This window comes from Telmatherina bonti (assembly GCF_933228915.1).
Source record: "Telmatherina bonti genome assembly, chromosome: 16".
NCBI lineage: Eukaryota > Metazoa > Chordata > Actinopteri > Atheriniformes > Telmatherinidae > Telmatherina > Telmatherina bonti.
The window spans coordinates 27,743,175-27,771,054 of NC_136614.1; the positions used below are offsets into that span (position 1 = coordinate 27,743,175).

At 39.9% G+C, this 27,880-nt stretch overlaps 2 protein-coding genes across 2 annotated transcripts; both read right to left on the bottom strand.

Annotated features, from left to right (window-relative positions):
• Positions 1 to 5,091: 5,091 nt before the first annotated feature.
• clic5b (chloride intracellular channel 5b) lies at positions 5,092 to 12,552 on the bottom strand. Its single transcript, XM_079255973.1, has 6 exons — positions 12,476 to 12,552; positions 8,897 to 9,006; positions 8,684 to 8,809; positions 8,158 to 8,264; positions 7,720 to 7,901; positions 5,092 to 5,272 (listed from the first exon to the last, which is right to left on the bottom strand). The coding sequence occupies exons 2-6, from the start codon at positions 8,950 to 8,952 to the stop codon at positions 5,108 to 5,110; spliced, it is 636 nt and encodes a 211-aa protein (XP_079112099.1). The 5' UTR covers positions 8,953 to 9,006; positions 12,476 to 12,552; the 3' UTR covers positions 5,092 to 5,107.
• A 10,489-nt stretch (positions 12,553 to 23,041) lies between these two features.
• enpp5 (ectonucleotide pyrophosphatase/phosphodiesterase 5) lies at positions 23,042 to 27,873 on the bottom strand (the record flags this gene model as incomplete). The annotated part of the gene is made up of 3 exons (XM_079255144.1): positions 23,042 to 23,460; positions 25,874 to 26,050; positions 27,015 to 27,873. 3 exons carry the CDS (start codon positions 27,871 to 27,873, stop codon positions 23,042 to 23,044), a joined length of 1,455 nt encoding a protein of 484 aa, XP_079111270.1.
• Between the last annotated feature and the right edge of the window lie 7 nt (positions 27,874 to 27,880).

The following is a 27,880-nucleotide window of genomic DNA, read 5'->3' on the forward strand; positions in this document are numbered from 1 at the left end:
TTTGTTCTGTTGTCTTCTGGGTGCGAGGTAGATGCTCACTCCTACAGTGGACTGCCAAGACCCCTTGCTCCATAAAATTTTGCACTAATACAAAAGCTGTGAAAACCAGAATGATCTATGATGCTGCCCCTGAGCCTGAGTTGTGAGTTATGAAATTCTCCTGTATATCTGTTGTATTGTATTGTAAATACATTTCAACAAAAAAAATGAATAAATAAAAATTAAAATAAATAAAATAAAATTTTTTTAAAAAAATTTGAAGCTCGGTGGGCGGTTCCTACCGTCGCCATGTTGGGAGCGTGACGCACGTCGTCTCGCCCGGAAAATACAAATACGGGCGAAGAGGTGGAGCTGAGAGGGCAGTCGTGAGCGTCATGGCGGATGATTGACATCGAGCGAACTCCGAACGTTCTGCGGCTAAAAGCTAACCGAGCTAACGGGAGCTAACCAGCTAACGGAGGTAAGCGGGCTAAAGCTAAGTCACGTTGTTAACCGGCTAAAAACCGCGGTTGTTTTACGTTCTTCTTACTTGAAGCGGGAGATCGGGTACCTGTCAATCAAAAGGACACGCCCCTAACTTTGCCGAACTTCGAGATTAAATTACTTTAAAACGGGTAAACCTGACCTATAAACCGAAAATGGATTTTTGAACCAGGCTGTAAACATGTTTATTTCTGCTGTGAAGTTGGGCTTTTTAACATGGGAGTCTATGGTGATTTGCTCTGTTTTGGAGCCAACCCCTAGTGGATGAAGGGGGAACTGCAGTTTTATGCACTTCCGCATATGGCTTCACTTTTAACCGCCAGAGGTTGCCGCTTGGTAACAACCAAATGAAAAAATAGAGAATGAGTTTAAGTATAAATGGGAATTCATATCCACAACACCTCATTTCCATTGTAGCGGAAAAAAAAAAAAAAAAAGAAAAAAGCTCATGTAAGCAAAGCACCATTCTGTTAATGAGGCTGAAGAGGACAATGTTAAAAACTAATTATATTGGCTTGGGGTTGTTTGACTGAATATCCCCTCTACTTTCTTGACCTATTGCAATAACTGAGGAATCATTGTTCTACTATTCATGCTAAATGGCCCAAATGCCACCATAATACCACCAGTACCATGTTTTACAGCTGGAAGGAAGTGTTTATCAAGATGTGGTGATTTTATTTTTCTTTTCTTTTGCATAACAACAGTCATCTGACTTGTCTGCGTGATTTTTAGCAAATAAACTGCTAAAAGGCCACATTTTTCTTCCAGGAAAGCTGAAGCTTTCTGCTTGCAGCCTTGCCATTCATGCCATTGTTCAGTTATCTCCAAACTGTTGGCAGTCAGAGAGGCCTTTAGTTGTTTAGAAGTGAATTAAATGGCCTAACACTCCGAGTGGTATCAGCTGATTTAACCACTTCTTTGGTGGTTAAAAACAGTGTGGAATTTTGTGCATTCATTATATTTTGGAAACATATAATAAAAATACGTATTTAAACAAATTTTCATTTTTGTGGGGCAAAGCAATCCACATATTACCCAAATTAGAAGTCAGACTTCCAAGTTGACTTGGTAAGATAATGTTGTTATGATGTGGTACTGTTATGATGTGGTGGTTTGCTTTTTCCTTGGTTCTGGGTTCCTGTTTTATTTTGGTGGTATTTCCTGTTTGGTTCCCTTGTTTGTTTGTTTAGCTTTATTGATTTCCTGGTCATTGAGTTCACCTGCGTTCACTTAGTTAATTTGCTTCACCTGTTTCTTGTTTGGTTTTTCTGTGTATTTATACCCCTCGGTTTCAGTTGTGTTTGTTGGTTCATTGTCATTCTGTTAATTGTCATTTTGTTGCTCTGCCCTGCGAATAAACCTGAGTTCTGTAGACTGGCGCCCCGACTCCTGCATTTGGGTCCACCTCCCTCCAGCCACTGTAACAAATGTATTGTCAGAACATAATTTCTTTGTGTTGATGATCATTTCCAACTAAATGCAAAGCAAAAAAAAAAGCAAAAGTGTTTTGACTTTCTATTTCTGCTGTGAAATCAGCATGAAGTGAAGCTGAAGTTGGGTGGGGATAAAAATTGGGAAGGTTGGGTAATTCCACTCTAAGCTGAGCCTCTGGCATAAAAATCCCCTGCAAATTTGGACAACTCGCTGAACAACGTTTTTTTTTTCTTTTTGTTTTTTTTTCAAAGCAAAGGGAACACAAACAAAGTGTGCAGATTGTGTTTATTCAGTCTTTTAAAAGTCAATAGTTTCTTTAGACATCCAAATGTGTCCTCTCAAGCACTTTTTTTCCCCATGATTCAGCATGTTCCTTTTGAATATGTTTGTGTAACATTTTCCAGACAAGTCTTTTTCCAAGGTCATCTAAAAAATGTTTGAATCATGATTTACAAATATATCAAGCTTTGAAGGACATTTGTCATTTTACCTTCGACTGCTAATCCTTACCAATATGGACCGTTTATTATTTTTCCCGACCATATAAATTAGGGTACTACCTACTTTGAGACTGTATGAAATACAACTGATGTTGAAGGAAATCTTTACACATTTATGTACCTCGGTACTACAAGCTGAATACAGGTTCTTTTCAATTCATTTGTCAGAAACGACTGACTTGAACCAACAGTTCAACATTGGATGTTTGTGTTTAGTTATAGAATTCATTCTAAGGTCAGAAACATAGATACTATCTCTCTCTTTAAGGGGTAATATCTATATGTAATGAACAACTGTAGCAAGGAGCCCTAAGAGCTATATGGTACTATTTCTTAAAACCATAGTTCAGCCCCTTAATTGGATCACGGGTTGTTCCTGGTAGGTCGTCAAATGTCAAAAGCTCCAGTTTGTTTTAATCAGCTCAGGTCTCAAAGCAAGACTCAATTTACACAATTTATGCCTGAGCTGAAAAGGTTTACTAAACCTGGCTATAAAAGTGTGAGTCCCTGTCAGCCTATATGGTGGCTATGCCAAGGCCAGCGACTGGTAGATCCACTGGGAGTGTAATAACAGATTAATGTGGCGTGCCAGGCCCCATGACCAGACGTGTTTGACGTTAATGCTCCACTGTATATTATCCAGCTTGCAGAAATGTTGGATGTGAGCGATGGGATCCAAGGACAGGGATGTTTAGGTACTAATTACCAAACAGCAAGGCACAAGTCTCGCTCCATATTTCCTTACTCCTGTGGAAACACTAGGCAGGCTCCATTTATTTTCTTTGACTGTTGATTCTGGCAAGGCCGCGTCTCAGTAAACACCACTCGCCCACCATTGTAAATCCGACAGGCGCAGATCTTTCAAGTTAGACTCCTTTGAGGAAAAATGGAGACAGATCGGATGGCGGCGCTCGGGTTTTCCGTCTTAATGAGAGAGTGGAGAAGAAGGATGGCGTTTGATCCCTGGCATGGAAGCCTCTATTTAAGCCTGTCAGCGGTCATCACTCTATCTGTGTTATGGATAGAGAAACAAACCTGCACCACTGGATTTGATCAGCTTAGTCAGACACACTTAACCCTTTTTAAGGAACAGGCTCACGAGGCGCCGTTGCTATCACAGAGAGAGACCTCTCACCCCAACCTTCCTGACAACCAGCAAGGATCAGCGTTGATTGATCACGTTGCTGGAACAGAGAAGAGAAAAGGCACAAGCAGATCTGCGAAAATATTATTTTATTTGTAGAGCTTCGCAATGAGCAGCCCTCTCAGTCATCATGCTCCAATTTCATATCATATGTTTGTCCAAACCACACAAGAACCTTATGGCTCTTTGAGGAAGTCTTACTGTAATTGCAGCCAAAGACGATAAGCCCCAAGACAAGTTTCCATCATTTTCTGGGTGGACTCTGAAACTTTTAAACTTTAACTTTTAGGCTGCAGATGTCGATAGACTCATCAGAAAAGAGGAAATATCTTTCTGTTGAAGAGCTGGAGGGCAAGGCTCCTGACCGTTGTGGACCTGGCCTGGAAGACGCTTTTCATCGCAGCACTTATGGCTCTACCTAATCAGGCCTGATTGGGGCTGCTAAATAAATAGCCTCTCCATTTATAATATCATGTGGTAACTTAAGACAAAATCAATACCTGGACTGAACACTAATAGCTAGAGGAGAAACAAATGTCTTAGTTCTGGCTGCGATACATTTGTCAGAATGAGTTTGTCAGTGACATTGGCATGGATTTCTGATGCTTCCCAACTAAGGCACCTAGTTGAGAAGTTTGATGTTTCAAAAGCTTCGATATCAGCTTTAATTACAACACATCTATGCATGCAAGCAATTCAGAAACAGAACAAACGTGGCTCTAATGCGTAAAAAGCCCTCACTTATCAGAATTTGTTCTTTTAAAAAACATTTTACAATGATTTTTCTACGGGGACTAGTCTAGGAATATGGTTTAGGTTATACATCCTTAAAAGTAAAGAAGCAGGAGCGAATGTCAAGACACGTACAGGCAACAAAAAGAGGGGGGAAAAAAACTCTATAGCAACACCTTGCGTTATGAATGAGGATAGGAATAAAACTGCAAGACTGGAACAGTAAAGTTCGGCAAAACATTTAGCATTAATCATCAATCACAGATGAAACAAGGTGTCTCCCCAGGAGCCAGAGGTTGATAATAAACACTGGAGGCAGACTACACTTCTGTGGGCGCGGGAATAAATAGAGCGAACGACCTTGACATCAGCTGCGAGTAAAATGTTTGGCCCTGTGTCGGAGTGTGTATGAAAGAGAGCTTTGTGTTATGAGAAATAAATGTAGACAGACACAATCACGTATGAGTGAAAAGCGTTATGTCAGAACGTTCACAGCGGCTAAGTTTGAAACTGCTTTCGAGTCAAGTTAAATGAGTTTGATTCCTCCTTTGCTCCACTTCTGTTACGCCATGCCCGCCTGTGTGATTGAAATACCATCTACGCTGAGCTGTAAAGAACTGCAATCCCACATATATGTAAAGAGACAGCTGAGCTGTTTGCTATGACAGACAAAAACCCTAAGTTTATGGAAACGCCACTGAAGATGATACAAACGGACAGTCGCATTCACAGTGTTCAGATGTGATGGGGACTCTTTTGAAAGATGTGTGCTGCTTAGTTTATGTTGTCGGAGCTCAGCTCAGTTGGCGAGTTACTTGTCCAGTTTCCTCGCCACATCTTTGTAGGCGAGCTCTATTTCCAAGTCAGAAGCGCAGGTGGTGATGAATTCGTCACGTGCGTAGGCATTCTTCAGGTACCGCCACACCCCTGTCATATCCGATGGGATGTCATAGTTGCGGTACTTCTTAGCAACAATCTATAAAAGGAAGACAAAGTTGTAAGAATAAAAACTGAAACAACACAGTGACTCATCATCTCCAAGGTCCAGTGGCCTCTTGCAGGAGTTTTTTTTTTTTTTTGGTTTTGTAGCTTTTAAAGACTTAAAATAACACGTCAATGAATGAAGAATTAGCATTTGGGATTAGCTGCCATGGTGGTTAATAACACTTGATAAGACACCAAATACAGATTGAAATTAATTTTAGCAGGTAGAAATAAAAGTTACTGGACAGTTTGCAGGTGGTTAGTGAAGCAAATCATTTTGGCTATTTGTCCTGCTGGTACTATCACTACATTTCCCATAAACACTGTTCCATGGTTGTCATGAATTGTTTTATTGCACGCTTACTTAAGGACACAAGGTGTCACATACGTCCTACTGAGCAAAGTGCAGCTGGATGAGGGGCGGCTGTAGCTCAGGAGGAAGAGCAGTTGTCCTTCAAATGGAAAGATAGGCTTCCCCTAACAGGCCGAAGTGTCCTAGGGCAAGACACTGAACCCCAAGCTGCCCCCCGATGTGCCTATCGGGGTATGAGTGTGTTGGATGAGTGTGTGCCTGAATGGGTGAATGTGACAAGTAATGTAAAGCGCTTTGAGTGGTCTGCATGACTATAGAGCGCTATAGAAGTACGAGTCCATTCACCATGAGGACTGAATTTTACACAGAGATTTTTGCAGCTTAAGAACAAAGTTGGTTCCAAGACAAGAAAGGATGGAGGTGAATGTCGATTAAAAGATGAAAGAGGATTAAGACCATGGAAACATTTAGTATTGCAGAAAAGCTACTGAGTTAAAGTTTAAAGTTTAATTTGAAATGCGTTAAAAGCAAAAGTCCCTTTTTTCTTTGCTGGAAAAGAGGAAATTCTGAGAATATTGTTCGGCATTGTCCTGAAAAAACACGTGCTGAAAATCTGGCTAGTTTTTCTCCAAAACCAAATTAGCTTGTGGAAATGCTGATTGACGGGTAACTAGGGAGCTGTCCCCCACATTGGCTGGTGAGAAAATAAATTTATCTAGAGTCCTAGTTAATGCTTCTCAAAGTTAATAAGTCTTTTTATTCTGAAATTTCTTCATAACACTGTGGACAAAACTGATGAAGATGTCAGTAGTTTTCCAGTTGGGTCAAACACCTGCTGGGTGAGCTGGAAGAAAAGTAGGCTACACAGTGGAAAAAGATTTTTTGTTTCACTTCTCAGAAACTGATTCAAAATCTTAAAGGCTATACTGGAAAAATTAAAAAATACTATGATACCTATCATGTACAGATATTATGAGTGGTTCATGAGTAAACTTGAGTATTCCCATCGATGGCATCGTTTTTCTTATATGTAGATCTGATCTTTTGTTCGTTCTCAAGGGTTTCTTTCATTTTTAGGTTGGATTTTTCTATGTCTCATAATTTGTGTTTTGTTCCTTTCTCTAAAGTGAGTTTTGTTCATTGTATGTGAAGATTTGGCTCACTGGTTTAGTTAACATTTAGTTAACTTGCTCTCTGTTCTATTTGGTCATTTGCCTGCTTATATACGACACCTGCTCCTCAGTTGCTGATTACCACACCTGCTCCAGATGTGGTCATTTGTCCCCTCAGTATAAATATTGCTTGGTTTCCTTTGCTCACTGCCAGATCAATGTCTATGCTGTCCTGGGTTGTTTTTATGGGTTTTAATGTCAACTTAGCCAGTAGTCTAATATGAGATGTTTTTTGTGATGGAACAACTTTATTATTCCTGCAGTTCCATGGTCTCCAATTTCTTAAAACAAAGTCTTTGTTCAATATGCCCACCAGTTTTCCTGTGTGTGAATCTTTTCTGCTGGTCTCCTCTCAGTCATAATTTAGCTTCATATGATTTTTTTCAAGAAAATTCACAAACTTTAATTGATGTAATTCAGTCAGAGACACCAAACCAGTTTCCTCATTTATTTATTTATGTTTATTATATTAATGCTACATCTGAACTAAATAATTCTTAATCTAGAAATCCTGATTGGGAAATTAAGCTTTGCATTGTGCCTGTTTCTAGTATATTTTACCAAGGTGCAGTGGGTTGACATGTGTCAACAGCTGGGGAGGTTCAACTAAACTTGGCACCTTTGAAAGCCTGTTTCAACATCTTTACAACAAGTTATAACTTATTAGGATAGTGTGGCCGTGGAATGAGCAGCACACCTGAACATGTGGGAAGTTTTACATATTTCAGGAACTTTGTAATTCTTTACACAATACAGAACTGTAAACATTAACTTAGTAAATAATCTTATAATATGCCAAAAACTACTGTAGTTTGTTGTACGGTCATTTTATCCATCTTACATACGTCACCAGTTTGATAAATGTCACAAGTATCCCGGTAAATAGCAATTAATTATCTAATAAACATTTAACAGTCTTTATCTAACAACATTACCCGTTACTTTCACCCTTACCTTGAGTATGTGTAGTTTGGGCAGCAGGTTACAGTCTGCTAAAGTGAGCTGGTCCCCATCCAGAAAGCTTCGGTTGGAGCTCTTCTCCTCCTCCATACTGTTAGCGTCAATCTCCTCTGGCAAGGGGGTGTTAAGGTAGTCATCAAGCTTCTTCAAGGCCTTGGTTAAAGCTTTTTCTAGAGCTAAATGCAAACGTACCAAACATAAACTCAAGCAAGGATTGATTGAAGAACTGTTGACAGGTGAAAACGTTGAGAGATCTGCTGTAATATTCTCACTAGGTGGCAGCAAAACTAACTATAGCATATGAGTGAATCCCTCAAATAACGTACTCTGCTACGACCTAGTGGGGAAACATAGTAATAGCTGTCATGTAATTGTTCCATCTTGTGCCGTTTATACATGTGTAGTGCAAATGGCACAAAGTGAGCAGCCCACCAGCATTGGCCTGACGGTTGGTGTTCCTTATGTATGCTGAGAACTTGGCGAAGATGTCATTTCCAGCTGTATTGGACTGTCTCTGCCTGGCAGCCAGTCTGGGATACCTGAGCAGACATGAGGACAGAGGCAAGAGACTGAGTCAAACCATCTGGATAGCATTAACACCTGGACAGAAGCTCAACTCAAACTAATAACATGTTACACACTCACAAAGAGCTGGCCACCTGCCCCTTAAGCTCTCACACTCCAAGGTCTGTTTATAATGTAAAAAAAAACTTTACAGGTAATAAAAGAGATTTAGTTAATCTAACATTTTTCTCTGCTACTTCTCATACTTTAGTTATGAGGTTTTTACAACACTTTTCTCGACTTTGGTTTGTACAAAAGCACCTTACATACAGACATGTCAATTCATGTGAGATATACGGCACACATAAACAATCTTACGTTTTTTTCCACAATGATGCAGAAAAGAAATAAATGCAACTAAAAGAAGGAAGTCTTGTGTACAATGCTGAATTACTTTGGAGGGCAGAGCATGTCCTCAAGAAACTCTTCAATCTTGGTGATGTCTGTCTTGACCTCTCCATTGAAAGTAAGGAAAGGTGGGTGCGTTCCCGGGGCCAGGTTGTGCACATCAGCCGGCTTTCTGTCAAGAAAATAGAAAACAGACCATCATAAGGAACAGTTAGCCCCATGAGGTGCATTTTTGTGCTTGCATCTCTCGTGTGCTGACCTCTTGAGGTCAACAGTCGTGACGTTGAACACAACTCCTTTGAGCCAGAGGATCATGAAGAGACGGTGGGAGAAAGGACAGTTGCCAACAGTTTCTCCATCACTGCCTGCCTGCAAGCAAACACAAGATGACAGAAAACTGATCATGTAAATGATTTATGACATTCTAGACAATATAACCTATACACGGTTACATACAGTTCAACCATCCCACAATCCTCAGCCTTCTAAGTCTAAGTGTGGCAGCAAGGGAAGCAGAAACGTCTTGGCCTCCCACCCACAGTGAATGAATAAAATCAGACAGAACCAGATACCTTAATGGTAAAATGTGTCATTTGGACAGACAGTGAATCCCTGTCCACTTAATAGATATATGGTTGTCAAAATTTTTATTCATTCCCTTGAAGAACTAAAGAGTGCATGTGCTCCTTTTAACTTGTAAAACCTTCATGCCCTTCGGGTTTATTGGGGAAATATTGTTGCAATAGTAGTTAAATTAAAAAGTACAGGCCACAGACAGATGTTTTTTTGAAGTATGAGTCATGAGTCATGGTGAACCGTGCTGCATTCAGATAAGTAAATGTTACATTAGTTGTCATAAGAGTAACTAGTAATGTAGTTGAAGAGTCATTGAAATTGGGTATATTTGATTGTTTTAAAAAAAACATGACAAGAAGAGAAATAAATACCCTCAGACTGACCATTTACTTATTAAGAGTACTATGGAAAGGGGATCCTGGACATTCTTAAGCATACATGGGATTAGGCATGATCCTCATCATCCTTCAGGCCAGGGGTGTCCAGCTCTGGTCCTCAAGAGCCACAATCCTGCAGGTTCTACCATGCATTCCTGCTTCAAAACACCTGACTCAAACTAATACGTTTTTGTGCAGAACTGCACTGGCTGTCAGATAATGACAGCCAGGTGTGTTGGAACAGGTATACATCAAAAACCTGCAGGTCCTTGAGGACTTGACCCCTGCTTTAGGAGTTATCCAGCAAGTTAGCCATGAGGACTAAAAGACTAATTAGGTTGAATGTAATTTTTATATTACTTAACATGCAGAGAGACTTCCTGTTCCTGACTGTTGGACCATCGTGAAACCACAAATGCAAAGTGACGAAAACAGTATTTGCATCTTAGTATCTGAAGATTTAAGGTGAATACACCTAAAGATTAAACATTTACTATGAAAAAAATAAAGTGCTTTTAGGTTACATACTTGAATGTATCATCTTACACTACAGTATCCCCTCCATGTAAGTTTGGGATATCACAGAGAATGTGCAGTCTATTATTTTCACACCGGTCAGATGAGGACAGGTCACATCAAATGGCTCGTTTCTAAAAAGCCAACTACACAGAACAACTTCCTCTCATTCCGGCACTTGCAGTGATATCGTGTGTCTGCATGTGGAGCACCAGCTGTGACACCTGATCCACTGGCTCAGTTGAATTATAAATATTGATTCCATGCCCTGGTTCACTGGCCAATGGGGCACAAAGTGCAGGACCTGACCTGCTGGCCTGCAGTCACACAGAGGCCTGCAGTACCCAGTAGAATAGTTGTACTGACCTCACATTTAGCATATGAAGTTTCTCTCCTTCATGAAGCTAACTGCTGATTGGGTGACTTAACTGTTTGAAACATATTTTACTCGGCAGCTGCAGCAGGTATTACATCAAGAGAGGATCCAACAAAGAGCTGGACGGCTTTTTGCTATTCACTGCTCTTGGTCCATTTGTATGCAGCATCGAGCAAGAACCAGAAAAATGAGCTGTCAGTCTGAAAGTAGCTGAGCCATCTGTATGTACGCCAGCTATTGATGCTCTCAGTGCGGCCTGTGCGCATGTGATGCCACTGTCTAAGCATTGTTATGGCTGCGCTCACTTGCATGAAGGAAACACAATACATAGGCTACAGATAATGGCCAATCAGCATCTAGAACATAGAGGCCAAAAGCTGTGGCGTACAACTAGACCTGTAGGCACAAGGAACATGAGTGTACGGAGCCACTGAGTGACCTGTTGTTCAGAGAGGTCTTCTGGAGGCAAAGCTGCTCCATAGGAGCCATCCAAATACTGCATAAAAATAAAGCACTATAACAATGTTCTAAACATTTTGTGAGAAAAAGCACTAAAGTTAAAAAGGTAAACTATTTTTCATCCTTCCATGCCATTTTTTTCTTTTTATTTCCATGAAGCTGTGGGTCTGGATCATGCATTTCCCATGATGCAACAGCTGTTTTGGTGGTGAACACCTAAACTTTTCCAATTTTACACGCAAGTTTCAGGAACTTTCTTTCCTTTCTAGCATAGGACACTTTGTGATTAAGGAAGCATATTCACATTTATAACTGGGATGCTTAAGTATAATTATATGTAAAGTGTTCATTCCCTAAATATATAAAGTCTTTTTTTTAATTTTTTTTAAGTTTTTGTCATGAAATCTGAAGAATGTACCAATAATTCCTGATATTTAGTATTTAAAAAATCAAAGCCTACTTCATGCTTGGTGTATAGTTGCTATTTAGCATCACAGGACGGCTCTCTGTCCAGCTAGGTCACATCTCAGATGGCAGCAGCAGGAAAAGACTAATATTAGGATTGCAGCTACTATGGAAACCGCTCTCTGAATATACAATATAGGTTAGCGCATCACATCTAACATGGAACAAAACGTGCCCGACTACACAACTTTGCTTTCTAGAACTATTTTTAAAAAAGAAAACAGGATCTTTAAAGGTAAAGCTAATGAGTTATGAACTTTTCTTGATGTAAGCATCAGTGACCTTACAGTTACCTGGCTGTCTGGTTTCCCAGGAAGGGGACCAACTGAGGTCAGTGTTCACATCAGCTCAGTGAATCCACATCTAAGTCTTGTCACCTACTTCCACCTCATCTGCCTTTAGCTTCATTTATCCACCTCAGTCAGTTCTCAGGGGACCTGAAGTGCATCTTGTTGCTGAGGACAAAACACTGCTTCATTACCTACCAAAGGCACAATTTCTGCAATGGCTATGTTTATTTATAGTGATGCCTTTTTTCCCCCAGCATTATAATCCCTGCGTTCAAGCTTAAATCTATTAAATTAAAACTAATTACATGAGGCAGTCTCTCATGTGAGAATTTCTGCTGAAGTCATGATAACTGTTCAGTGTTTGACACGAGCTTCCCGAAATCAGCACTAAGCTTCCGTATCTCTGTCACAATAATCCTGGGACAACACACGGTGTGCAGCTGTAACTCTACCTCTGTTATTGAGTTACACAGGTTTTTTTGTATCACACAGTGGTGCTTAGCAAGAAATTCTGCTTATACTGTCTCAAACTGAAAACAAAAAACACAAAATGTTGTCATTGTTCTATCTTACCTTAACAAAAAGTTCAATATCAGGGTCTCTGTCTTCACTATTTGTGGACATGGCACCTGACTCTGGATGTCACCTTGAGTCTTATTTTATTTCTGTTTCAATCACTATTATTCTTGTAGGTCTACATCCTTCATTTAAAGAAAAAAAATAATAAACAGATATCCTCTCTTAAGGTATCCTCTCTCTGTAGGAGTGGTGTCTCACACCTTTGGAAAAATTCTCCTCCCCTTCAGTTCTAGCTCCTGATTCCAGACAACCTCCACAGCTTGATCCAATGAAAGCAGTTTCTCCCTTAATTGTATCTTCTGAGTGACCCCGAGAGCCAGCCGAGGTGTTAGTTAGAGCCTTGTGCTCTGATTTAGACCCAGATGGTGAGCAGAGTTAGATCTCACTGACACTAAAGTGGAAAACAGGTGTCTGGCTAAGCCAGGGGGGTGGAGCTCCATCCTTCTCTCCCCACCACTGCAACCAAGCCCCCCAGTGATGAAACACACCATTACAAGCTTTTACTCTCTTACCTGTTACACCTTTCCAAAACCTTGTCATTTTCCTTTTTCTGTTGCCCACTGATGTACACGTACTTTATTTACAGAATTAAATCCAAAGTAAAACAACAAAAATAACACATCCCATAACATTTCTAAAAATAGGATATTACTGTCACTTCAAGGCAGATTTTATGAGTACTGGAGCAGAGCCATCCATTTTTAATTCATGCAGGTTTTTAAGAAAGCAGCAGACCTGGAGTAGATTTGTCTGTGAATTATTGATGCCTTACTGGTTTAAAGGCAGGAAGGGGCATTCTTATACGGAGAGCGACTTTGTAGGACAACAAAAGATCAATGCAACTGAGTGTCATGATTACTAGGAAAGACACAATGCTCAGATGTTACCAAGGTGGAAAAAGGAAATATACCTGAAAATTAGATGAAAAAGGGAGCCACATGGAGTGGATGGGGATCTTTTTTTTTTTCTTTTTTTTTTTTTACTGTCACTATTTATAGAGCAACTCCCTCTCCTGGCTGACACACTAAGAAACAGCACAAACTGCTCACTGGGCCATGCGGATGAAGAACGCCGTTATAATCAGTGTTTTTTAGGAAATCAGAGCTACTGAGTCTTTTGGGCACATTTCTGCTTGGGTTCTCTGGTCGATGCTATTTCTTCTTTTCACACTAAGCCTATTTTAATGCGTTGAATACCAACTAAATACATAGCCTAATAGTTACAGGGGTGTATGAGATGCCTGAGTAGCGCCTGCATGGCGTGCATGCATCTTGACATATTCACACAACATTGTTAAAGGAAAAAGAAAAAGTATAGCAAACATAAAACACTCACACAAAACCAGGCAGAATAAAATGGGTGCGTAAAACACACATAGTTTACAGACATTTAAATACTCAAACACACTCCTTACAGAGACATCCTCTCCACAGTAACACACACACATGCTCAGGTAGTAAAACTGAGCTTTCTAGCCATGTACTGTATATATAAACTGATTTTCTCTTATTTTTTCTCATTCTGTATTTTGTTTTCCTATTTAAAACTAGTTGAAATATATACACTCTTCACTGATTTGGTGTCTGTATGTTTTGCTGTCTTTTCTATGTTTTCCTGGTTGTGATTGTTTAAAAAATGCCATTAAAAAAACAAAGGAAATTAGAGCTATTGCATTTTTTTAAAAATAACTTTAAGTCAAGATAATGAACTAAACCTTGTTTTTAGCAACTGAATCACAAAATCATCACAATTAGGCTCCTCCTCCTCTTTCCCTGTCAGCTCTGTCCCTGCCTCAAGGTGTCGCCACAGCAAATCACCACCACCCACCTACGGGAAGTTGTATTTAAATATCACAATTAGGCTACACTGCGTTGATTTGCACTTAGAGCTTTTTTCTTTTTTTCTTTTTTTTTTTTGGTAGACCTTAGCTGGTTTTATGATTATTACAGCAAATTGAATTTTTAGAAATGTTCATGTGAAAAAATGGAATTTTCATAAAATGTTAAGGTTTCCATATCAGTATATTGTAAAAAAATAATGTTATCCTAGATATTAATAATTGAAAAATATAATCAAAGATGAACGACACTTCATCTCCTTTTCACCATGGTGCTTGACAGAATGCTGCTACTGCTGAAACACTCATCCAAGAGGCTTTGTGCAACGTGAGCAGGCGCATGTCCACCTTCCTACCGCCTATCTGAGGAATAGACGGATGAGAACTTAAAGCTCTTGTGGATTGTTCAGTTTCAACAAAGCTACCTTTCTCAAAAGAAAAGCCTTCTTTTTTGCAATCTTTCTAAACAGGCCTCACTTGTTCCGTCTGTTCCTCATTGAACTGTGAAGATCTATAATATTTAAGAGGCTAATGGAAGGGAGGCTAACAACGCATCCACCTGCATTGATCCAAAGATCAACAAGCCAATAGCTGCAATCCAAACTAAAACAGTGATTAAACATTTATTTGACGGAGATGTGGAATCTTTTCTATTTGCTTTTTTCTAACCAGAACTTCCAGTCATTCATTTTCTAAACCCCCAACCCCACCCCCACTTTTTCTCAGGCCTGTGGTACTAAACTGAACTCAGCTTTCAAGGCCACATTTACATCAACAGGTGGCAAAAATTAAATTATGGATAGTTGACAGACTCACTCACTGAACGCTCAGTTACAGACACACTCTCCTATCTTTCACTACCTTCTCCGTACCTTGCCTCTCCCTCCACTCACCGCTTGGCTGCGACCTCACTTGGCTGTCTTAGAGACCCCCCCTCCCATTTGTTCCCACATGTTGCAACTGTCTCAATATGTGCTTTTGTTGTTGTTGTTGTTTAGAGGTGTGGGGTTTTTTTTGTGGCATCTTTATCCTTCCCCATTTTAGGTGAAGTGTAGAGGTAGCATACTTCTTTTTTAACACCCACCCATCCTTCCTCATGTGAGCTTTTCCTCATTCTGCATAAAAAAGTGGCTTCTTCATTTTCTACTGCCTCGGGCTGCCTGATCCTGTTTATGTCACATGTATGTTGTATGTCTAATTCTTGGATGGGTTGTACTGGAATAATTACGTTGTGCCGGGAGGCTAGCTCAATGATAAATAAAGGTGATTCTGATTCAGTTAGTCCAAAGTTGCTGGGAAGCTGGAGCCTATCCCAGCAGTCACTGGGCGAGAGGCAGGGTACACCTTGGACAGGTTGCCATCCCATTGCAGCTCACCAGAACTACTTCTCACAATTTGATTAAATGAAAGAAGATTAAATTTGTAATATAAGCAAACATAATGAACTGAATCTGAACTGATCAAACTTATGGTTTATGCACCACACACATAAAAACACAAAAAAAAAACCATTTTTCTTATGTTAACCCTTTTACTATCTCCATGAAACTGCTGTGGTTTTTCTATCCTCTAGCTCAAACCAAATCACTGACTTCTTGGGCTAATCATTCATTATCAGCATCAAACAGTAACTGACATTTGTATCTTTGCAGAGCCAAGGTGAAGGGGAGTGTTTGGATTTTTTTCCTTGTGTTGTTACACTCTCACCTTATGTGCTGACCACACACTCATATAATCATTATCTTGTTTTTTTTTTTTTTGTTTTTTTTTTATTCATGATAGGATCTATCAGCAATAATTGACACCGTGAATGTGAATTTCTGGTCAGCTAATCTTATGCAATTAAGATTCTATTTAAAGAAGCCAACAGCATATAAAAAGAAGAGAAAAAAAACAGTAAGGAAATCCTCCTTGGTGATCACAACACATAGCTTGTTCTGTAGTAGAGGAGTCACATTAGCTGTCAGCACAAACAGACAAGCTCCTAATTCTCCTCCCTGCTTTTATAGCAGCGCTCAGTTTCATTTAAAGCAATCGTTGAAGATTAAGCTGTTGGAAAATGCATACACACCCTGGATTCACTCAGATAGGAAGGCCAGATAGGAGAGGAAAGGGTGGGGTGATGTAGGAGAAGGGGCGAAGGATGCTGTCATTTCCATGGTAATTTATGGCCCAAGTTTATCTTAAGTTGGGATATAAATACAGATAGCATTGGCTCAAAATGTATTCTTTTATCTGCCTGTACTGTACACACAGTCACTTTGCAGGTGTGATAGCAGAGTTATGCTCTGCTATTATATTTGTGAGAATTTTCTCTTGATAAAGCCCAGAACAGTCACCATTTAGTATTCAACATTTCCAAACGTCGACTCTGTATGTGGTGTGTGCTCAGACTATTTGGGACAAAATTCTGATCATTTCATTAGTTAACCATCCAGATCTTACAGCAGCAGTCCCTTGGCCAGTTTCCATGTCACTTCAGGCTATTGTCCCATGTAAAGACAATTTATGCATTTTTTATGTCTTAATTACCTTTTTATAACAAAGCCTTTCCTAAGCCTTGAGTGCCTGCCTCAATCTCAGCATGCAATCAGCAAAGTGACCCCTGCATTAGCTGATAGCACACTCCACAGACCAGTTATCACACAGGAGAGCAAAGCACACCGGATTTGCACAGCCATGGAGTTTACCCCGGTTACTAAGGCCTATGCAGCAAACGGATTACTTATTAGATCAGATGGCAGCCAGATTAACGTGACATGAAAGTTCTGCCACACAGATATCGCTGCTAACACAGCAATTTTAAAATGAATCCTTTAGGTGCAAAAGAATTTCTGATTATTTGAAAATATTACTCTTCGATGAACCTAATTAGTCAGGCTTTCTTGTTGCACACATGTACTGTTGCTATACAGATAAACTTTATCATGTTGCAGTCATTTAGTGCTGGCACTGTTTCAAGTTATCATAATTACCAGATCATAAAGATTGTGTACAATCTTGTATTTATGCCATTTATATTCCTAATACATTTTCAAATGTATTTACAATCTCTTCTTCTTTTATTTTATATCATTATAGGACTTGAAGATTTCATTAATGCATTTACTCATGTAATTCACTTTATTTCCAACTTTTTAAAACTATTTTATGTTGTACAAAACATGAATGGTCTATAACATTATTGAAGTGTTTTATTTTATTGCAAGCATTTCTTATACAAAGATAAGTCATTATTAAGACAGATAGAGATTAAAATTGAATTTATATTATACAGAAGAAAAATGTTTTCTTAAATTTGCTAGGTGGATTAAAAGCTGAAAAATGATCATAATTTGCTCAAATTTATACACCTAAAGAATTAAAGTAATAGTTCGTTAATTTAAATAAAAACTTTTGTAAATAGAAAACATAAATCAGAAAACAAACTGATAGATTTTGGATGCTTGACACTGGCCGATCATTAAGTGTTTGTTCATGTCAGATGACACAGTGCTGTTAGTTTACCATTAAACTTTTGTATGACGTAAAAAATATTCAGGAGTAAATTTATGAAGGGAATCTTTTGGTATCTTATTAGATGACAGATCATGCCATTTCATATTTGTTTTTAATGGGAAATCTAAATCTCTTCTTTTTCAAAACATGTTTCAAACAGATGCTTGTGGTTTTTTGGGTTTTTTTTTTTTTGTTTGTTTGTTGTTGTTTTTTTGTTTGTTTGTTTTTTCATGTCTACAGCTAGATGTTGAGAGTGAGACAAACTGATGCCTGTTAAGGCCTCCGCACACATTCCCTGATCTCTTTCTCACCTTGATGAATGCATGGATGCTGGGTTGACTTGGGTCATCCAGAGCCACATTCTCCAAAGTTTGGAGGTCCACCGACTCCTCCTGCGTTTCATCCTCGGAGCTACTCTCCTCCTGGGTTTCCTGTTGGATCGGAGGGTCGTCGCACGTGTCTCCGTGTGAAGAAGAAGATCGTGAGGAGACGGAGGATCGTGAGGAGACGGATGAGCGCCTGGACGAGTCGTGCGCCTCGCTGCTCACCTCCTCGACCACCACCACAGGCACTTCTACCTCAATTTTCACAACTTCCTCTTCTACTACTGCCTCTTCCTCAGCTTTGGACTCTTCATCGTCGCTGGACGATGATGATGACGATGAGGATTTGTGCTGATTCGAGCCCCTTACTTCCATATAGTCCGGAGAGCTGCGCTCCCCGTCCGCAGAGGAGTGGACCTGCACCTCGCCGAGCAGCTTCTCCCTCTCCTCACCTGTGTTCTCGTACTTCGGCTCTCGGTCGGGACTGTCGGCTCCATCGAGGCGCTGGGGCTGCGCGTTTTCTTCAATAATGGTGTCATAAGAGCTGTCCATGTTAGGAAGCTTTGCGTTGAGTTTGTAAGGTGCAGGAAGAGCTGTGGAGAGGTCGTGGTGGTGGCTCACAGTCAGTCAGAAACAGTCGGACAGAGTGCCTGTGCAAACTCCACAGATAACTCATAGCAGACCTTTGATCCTGCAAGTTAACAACAGAATTAGGCAAAGAGGTAAGACCTGGTCCGTCAAGGGTGAGGGTATGGGAGAAATACCACTAAATGTTAGAATTTCTTTTTAGTTTTAAAAAAAAAAAAAAAAAAAAAAAAAAAAAACCTTCCTGCTGTTCTCTGCAACAGCAGAAATGAACAAATCTAAAACACCTGACTGCAATTGTTCAACTGTTTTTATTTTACTACTTGCATTGCCTAATTTTGAAGACTCTTGTGTCCCTTGCCATATTTTACATACTATGATAATCAGCTGAGCTCCTCAGTATGAACAGATAAAGAACAAGGCATTGTATTTATTGTGCCGTTATTTATTTATTTTATCTACAGTTGTGCTCATATGTATTCATCCCCTTTCATTAAAGAAAAGGCTGAATTTACAACAGTCACTCTAATAACTGGAGACTTAAAAAAGGAATAATACTTAAAAATTTGCAATAATGTAATTTAGTAATATAAGACACTGTTGGTTTTTTTTTCTCCATTTAGTTGAGTTGAAGAAAGAAAAAAACAAAAACAAACAAAAAGTTGGTCCTGGACAAATTAGAGCACTTTCCTGTTGAACAGTGGGACAAAATACCTGTCAACAGGTGCAGAAGTCTGACTGAGAGGAACAGAAAACACCTGACTGTAGCGGAAACATTAAAGGATTGTTCAACAAAATATTAGATCATGAGTGATGTAATATGTAATAAATTATCTCATTTGTTTGCTTTTTTAAAAAAAATATCCCTGTTGAACCAGAATTAGAAAATAATGTAATGATTTTCATAAAATTTTTATTTATTATTACTTTAGTCAATTTCAGCTTATTTTACAAGCAGCTGCTTTTTCCTTCTTTAATGAAAGGGTATGAAGGCAAATGAGTCTTAGGTGAGTGACCAGACCAAGAGCAGCTTTGTGCACCTGGACACCAGTCAAAGGGGCTCCTTCTAGAACGAGACCTTGGCTCGATGCAGAGCCCATGGTGGCCAGGTTTGCATCTATGGGGGTCAACCAGGCACAGCCCCAAGCAGTAATGCAGGTCCCCTTCCAGCTGGATCTCCATCCAAAAAAAAGAGCAAGTAGCTGAAACAGCTCATGTCCACTGTAAAGCACGGCGGTGGTAGGGTCATGATTTGAGCCTGTCTCGTGGACAGGTCAGGTGTTTTAAAGTTGAATGCGATACCTTCTGTCCAGCACCTATAACATACCAGCAGTGAAGTTCTGTTTATCTTAAAACCTAACATGGTCAAGTGATTTTTTTTTTTGGTGCTGCTAAGGGTGTGTCTGATTACATTAAATCTGATTTTACAAACTGAGAAAAGTCCCAGTTCTTCTTAACAAATTTTGAAACCACCACACACACAAAAGAAATCAAAACTCACAATGTAGTTTTTTTTTTTTTAATAAGTTCCTTTATTTTCAGAAGACTCTTTAATTGCACCAACATGGCAAATATAGTGAATTTGTCAGTCATATTAAACATCCACATTTCAAATCCAAGGCAAATATAATAAAACTGATATTTATTCTTTTCAAAGTGTTTCAAAAGAATGTTTTTGAAATATAATCTGGATATATTTTATTTCTCTGTTTACAAGTCTGGGGAAATAATCAGACAACACGTTTCTTTACTAAAACATTCAAAATGATCAGAAAATTAGCAATTTCTTTATAAACGTTTTTAAAGAAAATTAGCGATTTCTTTATAAACGTTTTGATTTTATGAATTTCAATCTCTTAAAGTATATATATCACAGTGATGTCTGTCATTTCGTTTTTGGCCACGAGTTCCAGTTAATGCATCACAAAGGAAAACAGAGAAAATTAAACCAATTTATACTTTTTTTTTAACAAGGTGCTGAAAAAATATTAGAGTAATTAATTTGGATTTAAATTTTTCCATCTCATTCTATAATTAGGCTAATTTAAAAAAAAAAAAAAAAAAAAAAACTAAGAGGCACCGACCTCCTTGTCTTTTTGTTATATCAAATAGCAACTACAAACAAGGAGTGCAAATTATAGGCTACATGTTCAAAAACAATCCTAAGACTGCCCCTTCGTCCTCCACCATTTCAGTCCCTTAGTGCAAAATTAGGGGATCAGTTCTTGCAAGTTGTGCCAAAAGAAGTCTTCTCAACCAAGCAACAATAAAACCTAAAATCCCTAAGACAACATACTAACCAATAGCAATTGCACTTCACATTTCACCAACAATATGGCAATGATCATGACAGTTAGCACATTAATAGTAGGGCAGTGTGTAGTCATCTACATATTTAAAAAAGACAGAAAAAGCTACAAAAACGTACTGACACACGAACAAATGGATTCTCTTAAGATGTGTTTTATGTTAAGTTTAAAGGCAAATGGTAGCAGACTAATGAAGAGCAAGGTAGTGATGTGATTTAAGCTCATGAAATGAACTACACAACAAGAAGTAGCCTGACATCGAGTGAGTCTTAAAAAAAAAAAAAAAAATCAAAGATCTGCTTCCAGGAAACATTCAAAAGTAACAGTGACGGCGGCCATTTTCCTGAAACTTCAAGAGGCGTTTGAATGCTTTAGAATAATCACAGCATTTATAGTTCAAGGTAACATCCTACTCGGCGCTCAGACCACAAAGCAGAACAAGTGGTGGAAACTTCTAGCACGACTTTGGTCCATCTTGACTTTGTGACACACAAATCTGTTATGCATAGATTTGAAAATGTCGATTAAATCAAACTGACTGCTGCTGTCAGGACATGAAGGTGTCGGCATGCCCCAAAGGAAGTTCTTAAATTGTCTAATAACAATCACTGGTTCCTGCATGAAATCATATCAGATCAAAAAAAATATCACGGCAGAATTTTTGATGCAACCAAACACTGAATCCATTGAAGTGATAGAAAGTATTATGAACTGTGCCCCTAATGCACATGTGGTTCCATTAAGAGAAGAATTTATGTGAATCTTTCATCATTACGTCTATTTGATGCATGCACAGATCCAAAGCAAGCGGTACAGCTAGAAGACCTTATTTGCACTTTGCTGCAGTGGATTAGAGTTAAAACAAAAGGTGAAAATAATATGAGCTTACGTCCATCTGAAAGCATGAAAGAAGCTCCATTCTCACCTAAAACCTTTTTAGGAACTAATCTTAGAGGATCGTTGAGGAGAAATAAGTAAAAGTTCAATGCTTTTGATCAGTGGAAACCATTTACTTACACTCAAATCCAACTAGTTCAGCGTTTGTGCACATAAGGGATGATGTAACAAGGGGGGCCTGAAAAGTGAGGTCTCAACACTACTTTTTACTCTCCTTTTCTTATCTGTTTGCTCTCCTTTTTCCCAACCCTTCTGTCAGGTCCCATATTAATATGTAAATTTAGCACAAAAAAAAACCAAATATTAATTTAAAAATGCTTATGTTCATTAAACTCCTTGGGAAAACAAATTTGTTCAGGCAGCCAGACCATTATTCTGCTTGCTATGATGCTGGTCAAGTGAAAAAAACAAAAGTGTGCTCCTAAATTAGACTGTCTAGGATTTTATGAAGACACTTCAGATTGCAAAAAATACATGGATGGCATTTAGCACAGCAGTCCAAAAAATAGTTGCCTAGTTTATAGAAGAAAGAATGGAGATGTACAAAAGATCTTGCTAGCTTCCAGACTCCTGTTCTACCGGCCACATATCTGTCATGTCTGAGCTGCTTACTGAAGGAACACAAATCATGTCTGAAAACTAGAAATGACCATCATTTTTCTGTCCAAACAGCCATGAAAAAGATCTGATATGAATCATATCGGGGGGGGGGGGGGGGGGGGAGTCATATTTAAGTTACTACTGCCTGGTAATGTGTGAGTGTGCCAGAAAAAGGTATGTGGGGTAACCACATGTAGGAAGAATTCTGCACCACACATGGACTTCCCATACAGATGTGCTGTAAACACCTGAAAAACATGAGCTTGCCTGGAAGAACAGCTATAAATGCTCCTACTGAACAAGTACATTTGGAGTATACAGACACCTCGATAAGTCATAGTTCCGGCCACCAGTTTTTACTCGACACAATCGTAGGATTGAATCTCCACTTCTTCAGTGACGATGTAAATGCTGACATGATGAGGCAAAATTCACAATGAAAGCAAATCCACTAAAATAAAAACATGTAAATGTTTGTTATTTTGATTAATCCTGAGCCAGAAGCAAACCCTACAAATATTTCCCTTACACGCAAGAATTGCATATCACTACACATGATTAAGAGGCGTGATTAGATTCCTTTCATTCCCAATCAATAAAAAGAGCAGCGCGACTGCATTTAGTGGTGTAAGGGAGGGGTTGCTTCTGGACAGAGTGGTACCTTGGGGAGCAATAACTCCTCTTCTTTTATATCTACCCTCCATCTTGTTCCTTCAGCTACAGATGGAGGTCCTCTTGCAGTAAAGGCTGTGACATCTCCCAGCTTCTGTGTTTTAGCACGGGCCGCTGTTTGAAAGTCACCAGTATGATATAGACTACCAGGAAGCCCAGAACCATAACCACACCGATGAATGAACCCACAACCGGAGCGTAGGAATACCCGGTGACGTTAGGAGGAATGGGTGGATGAGGTGGAGTAGGGATGGTAGCTGTTGGCTCTAAAGACAGGAGGTCCTTAATGTTGAGGAGGGAGCCGTTGTTTGGTAGAGGGTGAATAGACAGGATGTGGCACATCAGAGGGTAAAGGTCAACGGAGCGTATAGAGTCCTTGACGTAATTCTGCCGAAAGGCCGGACCACGGGCCACGAACACAGGCTGCATGTTCCGTAAGGCATTGTCATAGCCATGGTTTCCTACTGAAAGGAAAAAAACATAATAAATATATTCACAGAAGAACCCTTTTCCTTTATTTAATCTTTAACAAACACAGTAGAAGAAGTCTGCTAATTAAAGGCCTTTACACACCTACTCACACATCATCAGTAACAAAAATCCATCCAGCAATTTTTCAAGTTTTTATTTTTTCCGAAATGAGATTCATTCATTCTTTCATTATGCTAACTGCTTAATCCGATGAAGGGTCGCAGGGAAGCTGGAGCCTATCCCAGCAGTCTTTAAATGAAAGGCAGGGTACACCCTGGAGAGCTCACCAGTCCATTGCAGGGCCACACAGACACAAACAACCACTCACTCTCACACTCACTCCTATGGGCAATTTAGAGTAACCAATTAACCTAACATGCATGCCTTTGGACGGTTGGGAGGAAGTCAGAGTACCTGGAGAGAACCCACGTAGACACAGGGAGAACATGCAAACTCCACATAGAAAGGCTACTGTCCAAGCCTCGCCCCAGTTGAGGATCGAACCACGACCTTCTTGCTGTGAGGCCACAGTGCTAACCACCATGTCACAGTCCAGCCTCAAACTGAGATTCTTTAAAAAAAAAAAAAAACTTAACATCCGATAGATATATCAATCAGAGAAGGCGTATTGACTGACAGATTACCGTTTGTGAGCTATGCAGGCATCACTCCTGTTGCCATTTCATTTGTATCATCATGGCCAAACATCTTTATTATTTCTTTTGTACTTCCTAAAGCAAGCAGCTAGCTGCTAAAGCAGATCGTCCAACTGTCCCACAGGCGTCCTAATTTTTCCTCCCTCTTCTAGAATAGGATGAACCTAGTGTCTCTTTTTGTCTTTACCTTTACAACATCAACACACTGTTGTCACGGCTTAATGTGGAATCCACCTTGTGAGTTTGTTTAAGAATTTTCATCATTTATTCACAACTTTGCATTATACTCGGTGTGCATAGACAGAAACGTCAATAATTCACCTCCAAATTACCAAATTACAATATCATCTTGTTTATTCGTATCTGTCCTCCTTGAGTCTGATGAGAGTCAGGTGTGTTGCAGCAGGGAAACTTCTAACAGGGAAACAAGACTGCGACACTCCAGAGTGTAGATCTGCATTATAATCTATCAGACAATAATACTTAAACTACTGAAAGATATCATGACATACACTGCCACAACCTTACTAACATCAAACTTTACATTTAAACAGAGACCAAAATTTACCCCCCAAAAAATGAGCTAAACTTTGCTGACATTATCAGATTGATAATGATCTCCTTCCAGCTGCGCACTACATCTGCTAATTTGACTTATGAACAAGTTTTCAACCAGGGAGAGGGGATTAAACCCTCTGCCTCTCTGATGTCTGATGACTAAAATGTGGAAGAAAAAAAAAAGAAAAAAAAAAGACCTTGATTTTTATAAAACTAGGAAAAAATAATTGGATTTCAAGTCGATGCAAAATCACCCTCACACACACATTCTTGCCGCTCCTGTTGGGAAACTGATCTGACTTACTTTGTTAATTACAAGTCGTATGACTTTCTTGCTTTGGTTTGAAGACCAAAATAAATCTCTTGTGAAGCTATTATTAGAACAGACAAAGCTTCTGTTCATGTGATGAGCCGAGCCGCAAACCGGAGCAAGATATGAATCCTTAAAGGGGTCCTATTGTGGTATTTTAAGTTTTCTGAGCTTTCTACAGTGTTACAGTGTTGAATCCTCATCAGACATGTGAACGGCGCTGTTTTTTGTCATCTAAACGCATGTTTGAGTTTGAGTTTGAGTTCCAGCACGCGCTCCGTTCAGTTTCCATGGCAACGAAAAACATGTCATTTTAGAGAGTTTTTTTCTAATTGGAAATCCTTGTGACGTCCCGGGGGATAAGGTTAGGTCATTGGTTACCTTCTACTGGTTAACAAGGGCATGTACAAATACATCAGGTGGGTGGAAAACGTGGGATAAAATTATTTCCAACGATGGCGGGTGAGTTTACCAAAGAGAGACATCCTGCTGCATTCGTTGCTGTGGGTTGCTGTTTTCCACTTCGTTTTCAGGGTCTGATTCAGGTTCCAACATGTAGGGCTGTATGCTATGTGTTGACATTGTATTTTGTTTTTTTTTATTGAGTTCAATCCTTCTGTTTATGAGACGTTACAATGACGGCAAAAGCAGGTGCGGTGCGCGCTCCCGATGTAGTGCAGTGGCGGGAGGCGGGGCTTAATGCGGAAGAGTCTCAATCCACTCGTTTTGCCCACAGACTGATCTGACAGCCTACAGAGAGGGTCGGTCTGAAGTAAATAAAGCGATTTGTGACAATAACTCGATCAATCCCAGCCCTTCTGGTCTCATAAATAAAAATAAATTAGCCTGAAATGCACATAATAGTTCCACTTTAACACTTACACATGAAGTGTCCGCTCCTGTTCTGCATGATGGTCCAGCCCTCCTTTGCCTCTAAAAGGATGGGCATGATCCTGACATTGTGCTGGTAATGGAAGCGTTCAGGAATGTTTTCCTTCTTGTATGCCACCATGTTTGGGTTTGCATCCACGAGCAGACCATACACCTCATCCAGCTTTCCTACAAGACAGAAGACATGAGAAGCTGTAAGATTTTAAAATTATTTGTGTCATGTCTAAAATTCTTCAACCTGTTTTTATTTTGTAGTATGTTGCCAGGAAAATGAGGAAATAAGTGCATCAGGCTTTACTCATTTCTGACAGTTAATATCGAGCTAAAGCCAGCAGTCATTGCGGCTTAAAGCTGGGGTAGGTAATGTTGGGGAGCTAGCTAGGTGTGAAAGTGGTACCCTGTCTTGGCTCCTCCCCTTCTGGTTTTGCTCCTTGCGTGATTCTTATCTCAACCAAAGAGGTTATGATTTTACCGGCGTTTATCTGTTTGTGTTCAAGATAACTCAGGAAAGTTTTGGACTTTAATTAAATTTTCAGGAGTTGTTGGAAATGTAAAAAGAAAGAAGTGATTTAATTTTGGTGGTGACCCAGGTCACCGTTTGGATCCAAGAACCTTTTAAAGGCCGTGGCAGACGTTGGGCTCTCCGAGTGCTTTTCTAGTTTGCAGCTTTTTGCACAAACGATTTTCTCTTTCTCTGGTGTTTAGCGGGAGGAGGCAAATAAACCGAGCCGAGGAAGGAGAAATCCTTCCTGCATTTTCTCAGCCATCTTTGCCTTCCAAGTTTCAGCTTCACTACTTTGTATTTTCATCATAACACGCTATCTAAATGCAAGGTGTGGCTATCAGGTTTGCGTTGCGGGAGGGGGAGAACCGGGAGAGGAAGATTAAGAAATATAAGAAATAAACAACTTTAATTCAGCCCAAAGGTTTTGATTGGTCAGAGTTTTTACAGATTTACAGTAAACTGAGGGGTCTAACTATATTTCTTATTATCATGATGACAAAATGTATCGACTACTGTCAGGACAAGGAACCACTTCAACCAGATTAAAACAATAAAATGTCTCTGAGCAAGATTACCTACCCCAGGTTTAAGTAAATAATCAGTTTGCCTAAATATTTCTTGTGTTACCTTCTTTAGGCAGGATTCCCACCACCGGACTTTTATCCACCCAGGTGTACAAGTCTCTGTCCACATACTCATCTAGTTCTATGATCTTCTCCGGGGAAAGCTGTGCCATCCCGTGGTCACTGGTCACAATCAGGTTTACTTTCTCAAACAGCCCAGCCTTCTTCAGCTCATTCATGAGAAAGCCGAGTTTCTCATCAATTCCTGCGATTACCTCATCCATGAGGGGGCTCTGAGGTCCCAGCATGTGTCCACTTTCATCTGGCTCCTCCCAATACAGAACTCCAAAATCCACTGCTTCGCCATTGGGAGCAGAGAACCACTCAATAATTCGCTGCACCCTGGTTTCAAAGGACACAGATGCATTGTATTCGAGGTACTGAGAGGGGAACATGCCATGGATCTTCACATCGGACCCCGGCCACATCGCTGCCCCGCTCCGCCCTCCTGCTTTCTGAATGGTCACCCAGAGAGGCACAGCTTCATCCCACCACCTTGAATCATAAATGCTGTCCGTCTCCATAGAAAAGGACAGGTTCAGAGTAAGGTCGTACATCTCATTGGCCACGATGCCGTGGGTCTCAGCATGCAGCCCCGTCACCAAACTGTAATGATTGGGGAAGGTTTTAGTGATGTAAGCGTTCTCTACATACTCCACCTTCACCCCCTCATCCATGATGGTACGGAAGTTAGGTGTCGGGACACGGTCAATGTAATCCCATCGGAAGCCATCGAAGGACACGAGCAGCAGCTTGGATCGGTCAGTCACAGTGGTTCGGTGGGTCAGACGATGTGGGGAGACCAGGGGCAAAAGCAATACCCAGAAGCAAAAAGTAGGGCTACGCTGCAAGTAGCCCAGCATGGTGTGA

Excerpts from the sequence above, each read along its gene's own strand:
- clic5b (XM_079255973.1), bottom strand. The coding sequence starts at position 8,952 with ATGATCCTCTGGCTCAAAGGAGTTGTGTTCAACGTCACGACTGTTGAC. Across the intron at positions 8,810-8,896 it reads ACGACTGTTGACCTCAAGAG|AAAGCCGGCTGATGTGCACA; the intron begins GTCAGCACACGA and ends TTTTCTTGACAG. Across the intron at positions 8,265-8,683 it reads GACATGCTCTGCCCTCCAAA|GTATCCCAGACTGGCTGCCA; the intron begins GTAATTCAGCAT and ends ATGTCTGCTCAG.